The sequence below is a fragment of the Mycteria americana genome, chromosome 6 (assembly GCF_035582795.1).
Source record: "Mycteria americana isolate JAX WOST 10 ecotype Jacksonville Zoo and Gardens chromosome 6, USCA_MyAme_1.0, whole genome shotgun sequence".
NCBI classification, from domain to species: domain Eukaryota; kingdom Metazoa; phylum Chordata; class Aves; order Ciconiiformes; family Ciconiidae; genus Mycteria; species Mycteria americana.
This window is the reverse complement of record NC_134370.1, coordinates 20,401,175-20,412,500: the sequence shown is the minus strand read 5'-3', so window position 1 is coordinate 20,412,500 and position 11,326 is coordinate 20,401,175. Positions and strand designations below refer to the sequence as shown.

General features: G+C 43.3%; 1 protein-coding gene across 1 annotated transcript; it reads left to right on the top strand.

The window, feature by feature from the left end:
- Positions 1 to 4,337: 4,337 nt before the first annotated feature.
- LOC142411262 (interferon-induced protein with tetratricopeptide repeats 5-like) lies at positions 4,338 to 9,161 on the top strand. The gene is made up of 2 exons (XM_075504869.1): positions 4,338 to 4,479; positions 7,109 to 9,161. Exons 1-2 carry the CDS (start codon positions 4,475 to 4,477, stop codon positions 8,544 to 8,546), a joined length of 1,443 nt encoding a protein of 480 aa, XP_075360984.1. The 5' UTR covers positions 4,338 to 4,474; the 3' UTR covers positions 8,547 to 9,161.
- Positions 9,162 to 11,326: the final 2,165 nt, after the last annotated feature.

Below are 11,326 nucleotides of genomic sequence, written 5' to 3'. Positions count from 1 at the left end.
AGCCCTCCTGGTCTTCTGCATCTGCTCCTCCTCTGAAGTCTCCAGAATCCTACAGGGCCGCCCCGCGAGGGTGCATTCTGTCTTCTGCCCCGGTCCCGCCGCAGAGCCCGCAGCAGTCTCCAGGGAGAAGGCAGCAGCAAGGAGAGGGTGAAGCCTCGCCCACCACGGCCTCTCCCCGAAGCGTGCTAACACCTGCACTTGGGAGGAGCCGGTCCTTTGTAAGAACTATACAGCGTTGTCAGCAATCACTGTTATTCCTACACAAACAGATCATCTAGCCATCGTTTTTGAGCGTAGTCTAAATATATAAAATCTAACACAAGTGGGCTTAAGTTGCATGCAGGCACACAGTTCCAGCAGGGTTATCATCAGCTTCCTGCAAACCTGTTTTATCTTTATGTTCTGAGACAACTAATTGGCACGGTATCGCGTACCTATAATTTCCCAGAGAAGCGTGTCTGTAGTCAGGGGATGTGTGACCAGGCTTGCAAAAACTTGGACCAAATTCAATCCCATAATATAAATGTTTGTGTTACTACAACTATAGTAATATCTTCAGAGTCATACAGAAACCTGACATAACATACACAGTGGTAGAGCAGGAATGTGTCAAGAACAGTAATGTTTCTGTTTATTTAGAAAGCATTAAGATTTTAATTGAAAAATCATTGAAGTTTTCATAGCATCCCCTTGTTTTGATACATGGATACATCACTTGATACAAGTGACACTAGGCAACCCTTTGCATTCCTTTTCTTAGGGTCATTTGGTTTTGAAGAACTCGGGTAGCAAAAATATAGCTCAGTGATTCACTCGTGTTTTCTGTCAAATTAATTACAGGGTATTCTTCCCCCTAGGGGAAAACCCAAGTTATAAAATGCCACAACTGCTGCTGTCAAAGATGGTAATTATTTATATGCTAAACTAGGCTAAATTGAAAACAGCATAGAATAAGATATTTAAAGTGATCCTGTCATTTACTACGGTATAGTTCATTTACAATATTTTAATAATAAAAACTGCATTTCAGGCAATTGTTTGGCTGGGCTAATGCTACCAGGGGAGAATTCTTTGTCAGCAGGTACCCATTTCAGCTCCAAGGAAATGTACAGATAAGAGTTTTCTCCCTAAAATGTAGAGATATTTTTGAAGCCATTCCCGATTCTTGTATCTGTACGGAACACTCAAGTGAACAAAGCCTTTGTATTAAATATGAATGCAGTTGTTGTTTCCAGCCCGTTTCTGCACAAGTGTTTTCCAAGAAGCTCTGGCATTTGCTGCTATGCAACGCAGCTCTCCCTGATTCCAGTCAGCCCCAAAGTGAAAGCAGCAGGGCTGTACAAGTATTTCTGAAGTTTCCTGTGCTGTGCCAAGCGAGTTACAAAGATGGCCGCAGAAAGGCATTGCATAACTACTCTCTTAGTTTCATTTACTCTATTTTAAGCATTTTCCTGCACTTATTTTATTCAATAGGCATTTGCATCAAACCAAAGCATACAGATGCAACTAAGTTTCTAAAAATATGGATACTAGGACAAATTTTTGCATTCCAGAAGGAAAATTCCTGCATTTTCCCATATGTACCAAGCTAGGTACCAAGCAAAGTACCAAGGAAAACAAACACCTGGGACAGATGCAGAGACAAGAAACCCATGTATACTTAGTAGCATAGTGAATCATTAGTGTCCATATTTGATTTTGGCCTTACAGAAACCTTTTAAATACATTTTTCTACAACTACTTGCAGCCTTTATTTTCCATAAAATACATTAATCTGTGTAGATACCCTAATCCTTTTTCCTTCCCAATTCACTGCCTCTTTTCACTACTTATCAAATACCTCATTGCTAGAAGGTTGCATGCTACTCAGAGTAGTAGCTGTACTAACCTTTATCTTGAGCTGTGAAACATCAGCTCCAACAAAAAACCCCCCCACACACAAACAATCACTTAAATGAGACACAAGAGGTGTGTGTGTTACTAAGGCTCTCCAACTTCTTGTAGAAACCAGAAGTTCTCTTATGTAAGACTGTTTGTTTTGGTTTGTTTGGTTTTTAAAAGAAGGGGAAACGGAAAGAAAGGAATGGGAAAGGGAAAGAAGGGAAAAGGAAAGGAAAAGAAGGAAAAGAAGGGAAAGAAGGGAAAGGCAAAGGGCAGCCTTGTCCTGAAGAGTTACTGCCTACCGGGAGTTCACTCCATGCCAGCTGAAACTCCCCACACCACCGGGAGCCTTCCCTGAGACAGCACTTCCCCAGCGGCTTGTGGGCTGCCCCGGCTTCCCCCCCAGGCAGACCGAGGGTCGCTGGAGCTGGCCGGACAGAGCCACGACCTGGCCAAACCCAGAGGAGGAGTGCAGCCAGATCCAGAGGTTCGCTGCGCCCTACGTAGATGCTTCCTACACACTTGTGAGGGTAGGGATACGGACTGTTCATACTGCAGAAGATAAACTTTTATAAGCCAGAATCTAAAATTCTTGAAAACATACAAATTGGCGTTTGGAGATTATATAAATTTATAAATAAAAGCTTGGAATACTGTTAATTCTTGTCGGTAATTGCAGAGATTGAACATGATGGCAGCAGCAGCAGTTCTGAGGTGATAATGAGGTTTGATGTAAATGACTTTCTGGCTTGTTAGGACAGAGGGACAACCTCGTGCATCCTCCACTAAAAATCTCACAAAACGAGGGGAGCTGACACCGTCATATACCAGGAACAATAAGAAGCCTCGTGAGGCACCCTTATAGGCATTTTTATTTGCTTATTCCTACAAAATGGGGGGGGGGGGGGGGGCTCAAATTCTACAGATATTAATTATGAAAAGTCGTTAGACAGTATCTAATTAAACACATTTCTTAACAATATGTTGTCACATTTTAAAATTGAATGGATTCAAGAATGGAAAGAAATTCTGTAATGTTATTTAAAAGATCATGTTTATGGGTAAAGAGGAAGCAACTCAGGTAAAGGCAAGAATTTTTTTGTTAGTATAATGAAAATCTTAGTCTAATACAAGAATTATCATTAGTCTAGATCTAATTATTACACAAAGAGAAAGAAAAACAATGCAGTTAAAGTACTTATTTACAGAAAAAGTCACAATAATAGTAATATTATGGTTAAAATTGTTACACGCACACACGCGTGCTCATGGACACTTCTTGGTTTCTATTCCTTCCCCTAGAGATTGCTCCTCTGGACATTCAGCTCAGTGGCTTCAGGCTGCTGGGGGAAACAACACCAACAGACATCAGCCACTGGCATCCTTTCTTGGGAGAAACATGATACTAATGCTGGTGGTTTCTTCTTCCTCTCCCCAGGATCCACTTTGGGTCATTTTTATATGCTTGCTAACGTGCTTTTACACCTTTCTTTTTCTTCACTGGTCTGCAGCTTCAGGTTACATCTGAATTTACTATATATAGTGCTATTTACATATGTTAGATACTATTTCTTTGATCTCTTTGTTACCCCTAAAATAAGTTCTGTCAAGCCAGGTCTGCTTTTATTTTTTTTTAAACTAAGCATCAGTGAGTTGTTTATACGTACAGGTGCTCCAGTAGCCAACCCGTGCCCCATCTCTTTGTTAACGTGTAGCCCTGTAACACGGCGTTGCTGTTGCTAGCAACAGGCCATAAGCTTTGCATTGAGTTTGCATTGCCTCGGACCGAGGTTTGCCAGGCCTGCTCTGTTTGAGCTTGTCCTGACCTGCCTGCAGTTTTGTTTTGCCTGGCACGACTGTGACAGCAATTTCTTGAACTGACTGTATCTAATTTGTTCTACTTTCATTTATCTTTGCACAGTACAACTGCAGTTTTATGTAGGGAGCAGCAACAAACAGTTGTTCTAGGTGGGATGAGATATTTAGTACTCTTAGGCAGTGGCATAGCGCGGAGAAATACAGGCCTGGCACAACAGCAGAGACCTTGCGATGTGGAGGCGCAGGATGAAGGAGTGCAGGCAGGGGCGATAAGCCATTGTGTGAGTGCCGTGTGGATGACGCCATGCCAATAAAACAGGAGCCTAAAGCATGGTGCAAAATTGTGCAAAGATGCATCAGCAGAGGCAGGAGGGGGAAATGACCCTTCCCTAGCCTATGCATGATAACCAGGTCAGCCTATACTAGCCTGAAATATTCTCCTTATCGTAGATGCCTCTGGATTTGAACAAAGTAAACGCTGGAAGCTATTACGAGCTGTTGCCACATTCTTCACAACACAATGTAATGCATGGCACGGAGCCAAGCTGAAAAAAAGCAGCTTAGTGACTCATGTGTTTCTATTCCCCTAATGGAGGCTGTTCCAGCTTCTTTTACAGATTCAGGCATAAACTGAAGTTTCACTTTCTGGTTCCCGTTAAATTACTCATAGATCACGTGAGGGCTGGAGCACATAAAAGGGAAGTCATAACAACAGTGAGCAGTACTCCTCTGGTCTTGAAGCTGCCTTAAGACAAGTGAGCAGAGAAGGAAAGCCATGAGGTAAGCAAGCAACCCAGTCTCCAAAAGATGCTTTTTTGCTATGCCATGGGAAAATAATGCTTATTATTTACATAAATGTAAGCAGTGAGGGACTTTGGGGATCCAAACAGCAGCAAATATTTTACAGAATATTTACTGGAAGAATCAAAATAAAATAAGGATGCTATTAAATATTGTATTGTTATTGCTTCTCCAACAAGGGCCAGTCTTTGTGAACAGAACTGACAGAAAAACTGTGTGCATGCAGTTCAGGGATGAAATCCAGGCTGCAGCCGTAGCTGGTGCCCAGCCAAATGGGTGACTGGCACTGATGCATTTGAGAATTTACTTTCTGATGTCTACTACTGCGAAGACCAGCAAACAGGGCAGTGCGGGTTCTGGGCTGCAGGTTGGAGCGTACGGGCGGGGGTAACATCTTCTGAAGGCTGTCACACATGCATAGAGGCACATACACACACTCAAATAGGGCAAAGCCAAGATGTTTATGACAACTTTGGAAATTGCATTTACCAGTTATGTGTTGAACTAAGCCAAACTGTGTTTAATCTGCATCACAAACCTGTTTTTGTGATGTTCATGAATATTCATTTTCTACATATGTCTTTTCATTAATTACTCTCCACTGTTGTCTTCAGCTGTGTGCATTGTCATGGTTCTCAGCTGAGGCAATAAAAAACAACACAAGTTTCATTTTGAATTGAGTGGGACTACTTAAATGCTTCAAGCTATTCCTGCTGACTTGGGAGCCAATATCTGTTCTGTGGTATTCACCACCAAAGGTTTCTAACAAGATAGTGATAATAACAGGAACTTACTCTCACTTCCCCTTCATCCCAGAAGAACTGTAATTACCTCACATACAGCTTTCTAATTAGGAACTGCTGTTAATACCAATCACAGTGTCAGTTAGGCAGAGGAGGCTATTTGAGAAAGGCAAAGAAGTCTGTAAGACAAACTTATGCATTAGCAGCATTTATAAATACCTTTTTTGTCTGACCTTCCTCCAGTACCTCTGTGTCAGATGGTTTGGATGGAAATGTGTATAGTGTCACTTTCCGCAGCGTCCTGTCCCACTGCCCCAGAACCTGTAGGAATTGCTTCCTGATTCCTCTTTGATTTGCCTCCTCATAATTTTCCAGTCTTTCCACTCACTCCCTTTTTTTACGCAAAAGACATCTCCTCTTTTACATGATTGTGCAGTTGAGCAGCAGCACAGGTAGTACCATGCAGGCTGTTAGACCCTCTGGGTTTTACAGCAGGGAGACCAGAGAAGTCTTTCTGACAAAGAAGGATTTGACAGAGAAGCCTCAGTTATAAAGTCATGTATAATTCCTTCTTTAAGGGAGAGCACAATATGGACTAAAGCGTTATCTCCTTGACAGATTGCGTGATAAAAGCTGGTGTGCACACGCACACAGGGGCGTAGGCAGGCAACGGCAGGAGGGGCAACCCAGATAACACCCTGCCCCGGCTGCTCCCCGGCCCGTCCCAAGAGCCATCAGCCCATCCCCACGCACGCAGAGGAGCACAGAGGCACGAGGGCAGGTGGGGGCTCCCCGGTGCCCCGGTCAGGGACACAAGCCCCCACCCAGCCCTCCCAAGGCTGCCCCAGGGGACCCTCAGCCCCACGGGCCGGGGGCACACCCAGCACCAGGGGTCTATGGGAGCGCCTTACAGTCTGAACCGCCTAGGGATGCGGGACACGTTACGGGATGCAGGGAAAAGGATTTGGGGATCGCGCGAGACTTATTAAGGGATGTCTGGGGACGGGACCAAAGGCAGGAAAACAAGGCATCTGGGTGATTTGAGAAGGAACAAATGTTGAAAAATAGAGAGGGGTAAAGGGGAAATAAGGACCAGTTATACGTAAACAGGATCTGGTCGGTATGCGTGCATGTGTGTCTAGGGGTGAGGCACCCGGCTAGAGAGAGGATCCCTGACCAGCTGCTGGATGTCCAAAGCCAGCTCCTGGGGATCCATAGGGTGAGTGAGTGAGTGAGTGTGTGGTCTGTACCAGCAAGTGGAGGGGGGTTGCGCCCCTGGGGGCCTGTACACCCAAGTGCCAGCAAGTGGGCAGACTGGTGGGATCTGGGAGCTGGCTACTGGATACATGAGTATAATCATAACATAAAAATGGTGCTATGATCCAACAAACAAAGGTTTACAAATGCAGGAAATTCAAAATGAAATTTATAAGCAAACCATAAAATATACAGAGACATGGGAAAGGTACTATATCGCTTTCTCTGTATTTTGGGGGAAGTTTTTTATTTGATTACCTCTTTTTGGGTAGGCTTCAGCAATTGTTCCCAGTATAGGAAATATGTTCCTGAGGCCCAGAGGTGTGCCAGCTTTACCATAGAGACTAGCCCTCCTCTTTGACATCCAGACCACCAGCTCTGTTGCTATGTAAGAGGTGCCTTCATACACTGGCAAGGAGAATTACTAAAATAACTGTTCAGCTCTTTAGACCTATGGCTTCCCACAGCTTTGGCTTGTTTGAAGTATTGTTGACTAGTGGCACCAGGTGAGGTATTGCCTGCTTTTGAAGTACATCATGCCTGGTTTAAAAACAAGAGTAGCAAAAAGCAAATGCAGTATAAGTAAGTTTTTCTTTGATTTCTTCTAGTACCATTTCCAAGAATTCCTTGAAGAGCTCCCTGCTGCAGCTAGAATGTCATTTTACATGGACTTTGCTGAAGCAGGATGTGGATCTCGATGAGCTAGAGGAAACAATAGGCGATCAGATCGAATTTTTACAAAAATCCAACATCACAAATTATAATCTACTATCCTATGTATGCCACCTAAAGAATTCAAATGAGGAAGCCCTGAGAAATCTCCAAAAAGCTGAAGAAGAAGTTAAAAAAAATCATCCAGATGAAATTGCCAGGAGAAGTCTTGTTACCTGGGGGAACTATGCCTGGATATATTACCACATGAAGAGATACGAAGAAGCTCAAACTTATGTAAGCAAAGTGGAAAACAGCTGCAGAAAGCTTTCAAGCAGTGCTCAGTGGAAGATTCAGCTTCCAGAGGTCTATGCTGAGCAAGGATGGGCATTATTAAAGTTTGGGGCAAAATACTACAAGAGAGCAAAGAATTGCTTTGAAAATGCTCTGAAGAATGAACCCAATAACCCGGAATTTAATGCCGGCTATGCAATAACAATGTATCGTTTGGAAGATTTTTCTCACAGACAATGCGAAGATGTAAGCCTGTCCCTCAAGCCCCTGAAGCGTGCAGTGGAACTGAATCCAAATGATACTTTCATTATGGCATTACTTGCATTAAAACTTCAGGACTTAGAGCAAGTTGATGAAGGGGAGAGGTACATTAAAGAAGCAATGCAGAAAACCCCAGATCTTCCTTATTTACTGCGGTATGCTGCTAAATTTTACAGAAGGAAAGGACAAGTGGACAAGGCACTGGAGATTTTGAAAAAGGCCCTAGCAGTGACACCAAAATCTGTCTTTTTGCATCACCAACTAGGACTCTGCTACAGAGCAAAGCTGTTTCAATTGAAAGAGACTACAAGATACCCACCTCAAAAGCAAGTGGAGGAACTCCTCCGACTTTCCATTTTTCATTTTAAAACAGTGACTGACCAAAAGTCAAAATTTTTTTCTGCCCATACTGACCTAGCAAACATGTATGCAGAAGGAAAGAGGTATGAAGAAGCAGAAGAGACATTTCAGAAAGCATTTCAGATAAATATTCTATCCTATGGTGACAAACAACAACTCTACTACCTTTACGGCAATTTTCAGCGTTTTCATATGAAATCGGAATCTGAAGCCATTAGGTGTTACATAGAAGTGCTGAAAATTGAAAAAGATTCTTATGTAAGAAATAAGTGCAGAAATGCTGTGAAGAAGTTGTTGGAACAGAGAATTCGAGGAGGTTTAGGAGATGCAACAGATTTTGCTACATTTGGACTTGTTCATAATCTAAATGGTGAGAAACTTGAAGCGATTGAGTGCTATGAGAAAGCCATCGCATTGGATCCTGACAATGAAGAATATCTGAGTGCATTATGTGAGCTACGACTTTCCATCTCAAGCTAAAGCTCCCAAAAATCCTTCACACCAAAAAAACCCCCAAACCCAAGCACATTTCAACAGACTCTCAAAACTTTTTTTTTTTTTTTTTTTTTTAAGGTTGAAGCTATACCCAGATGAAACTTCTGGTGGCATCACTTTCTGTTGATAATGTAGAAGCTGCAGATTATGATTGTTCATTTGTTTGTTCATTCACTAACAGAGAGCATGCTTGGAAAAACTAAATAATAGCTAAGCTATCGTAGTCTGCAGTGCTAACGCTGGTATAAATGTTGTGGTTGAGTGATGAACTGTAGAACACAGAACTTGTAAGCTGGAAATGAGATCTTGCCTTCTACTGAGGAAAAGATAAGGGAATCATTGTAGTATTTCATCTATCCACTTGAAAGGTGTGCTTATACACAAATGGAATTTCTGATGCTTTTTCAAATATTTAAAAAATGTCTTTTTTAGTGTTATTTAGAAGAAACTTTTGTTGAAGACTTGTTCAGTTTACTACCTTTACTTTGTTTAACTATGAAAAATAACCACTGTTTGGCTAGTTCACTGGAAAGCTTACAAAATGTGTATTATTGTTGCGAACTATTAAAGAGCATTGCGTCCATCAACTGTTGCTTCTGGTATCTCTCTGCTGACCAATCCTCATGTTAGTAGATGAAAGAAAGGGAAATGGCCATCGAAAAGGTAACAGGGATAAAATTTTGGCAGGTTATGAAAGGGTCAGGAGATAGCCCCATTTATTTTCCCAAACTCTCAGCAAAGCTGGCTTCAGAGGTGTTGCACCCAAGAATTAAACTGCACAAAACAACATCTGTCTAGTTTACCCAAAACCATGCTCTCAGGAACCGCTACAGCAAGCATATGGAGAGGAAGAAACGGGAGTCTTTGAGATGCCAAGGAGATGGCTATCTGCAGCCACCGTGCTTGTGAAACAAGCCAGGGATAGAAAACACTCACAAGAAAGGTACCGAACTGGATGTGGAGGGCAGAGCGCAGCTAGAGCAAAGAGTTGCATGAGCACCAGAGAACAGGGCAGCAGAACACAAAAGGCATGTGGGAAAAGGGGTGGCTGCCCACAGAGTCTACGTGAATGGAAGAAAGGGCTGAAAGGACAGAGAGAATGGGTGGAGGAGGTGATTATCTTCAGATACCCAACCAAAAGTCAGTATTCTTTACAACAAGCCGCCCTAATTCCACAGTATTGTACCTTGGTATAATATAATAGATCATGCTGCTCAGGGAAAACTACTGCTGTACTTCCAAAACACTTCTGAGCCCTAGCCAGTAGCATAGAATGGTGACAAAGTATAGTCAGAGAGTGGTAAACTGGTGACAGAGCCCATCGGGAAGGATATGCGCTTTTGTTTCCAGCCATCCCGGAGCATTCCGGCCCCTGCAACAGCAGTCCCATGTAGAGACAGGATTACAGGTCTGAAGGAGTGTAAAACATGATGCCAGACCAAGAAGCATCAAGAAACCTCTCCCCTTTCAGTTCTGCCTCAAATAATATTTCATAACACAAGCAAAAGTCATCAGGAGCTTAACAGTGTACATAATACAACTACACCTTCTTGCTAAGAAAGGGCTGGGGCAAAATCCATCCTTGTTTTCCAGCCAACTGCCAGCTTCTCTCTTAAAAACAAAGGTGGCCCTACCTAGGGAAAGAGCAGGGAGGACTGGGAGCAGGACTGACACACCACTTCTGAAAGCTGGTAGGAACAACAGTAGGGTTGAAATCAGTAACTGGTGACTACCTACGGTGTTGTGCTCAGCTGTGTGGGCAAAAGGGTACATTAGGCAACCTCGCTGCCTTTCGCAGTCTTGAGGCTTCCAACGTCAGCATTGTGGCCATCCAAACCCTCCCGAGGGCATGGAGGGCAGCAGGGAAGAATTCGAGGAAGAGGTGGTACAGGTTCCTGCAGCCGTGGTGGCACATCCACGCTCCCCTCCACACCCGGCCACCAGGGCCTCTCCTGCCTCTCTCCTGGAAAGTGAACCTTGCAGAAATAAGAAGCAATAAAGTATTATGAGAAAAACGTGAGCCTGAATCTTTATGAAAAGTCAGAGAGGCTCAATCTTCTCCACAGCGAAGAAATTGACTGTGAGGCGTAGAGATGCAAGAAATCTATTTATGGTGCCTTACCTTCTCCGGGCTCTGGAGGGTTGCGCTGGATCGCAGAACCAGCCGGGGATGCTCTGTGCAACGCTGCCTTCCAGTTCTTGCCTAGTGCCTCGTAAATGAGGAGAAATGTGATTTCCCACAGGGTGGTGCTGCTGCATTGCCTGGGAATGGGAACCTCTTCCCGACACAGGGAAGAGGCTGAGCTTGAGCTTCGGGAAGTGGACAAAACGAAACACACATTTTGCAGTGTCCAAGTCCAATGGGCAAAACCAGAACCACACAGAACACCTGAACACCTCTCGGTTCGCACCCAAGTACAAATACATCACTGGAGCCTACGCTAGTGGTGCAGGGAAAAAAGGAGGGAAGATAACCCTTCAGGAAGTATTCATTTATGAATCAAAAGCACCTTCTAAATTATATAGAAAACTCTACTGGAATACACCAGAACAGTCACTTAGAAGAAGGTATTATTTATTGAGGCGATCCCGACTAAGGACTTCATTATGCTGACCGTGAAGTACTGTCACAGCTTAACTTAAACAAGCTCTTCTCACATAAATTCGTAACACTTTAGAAAGCAAACAAGGAATTGTTGTGGCAATATAAAATACATTCACCATATAGTAGCACAGACAACCTTTGATTTTCAGGAGATAAATTA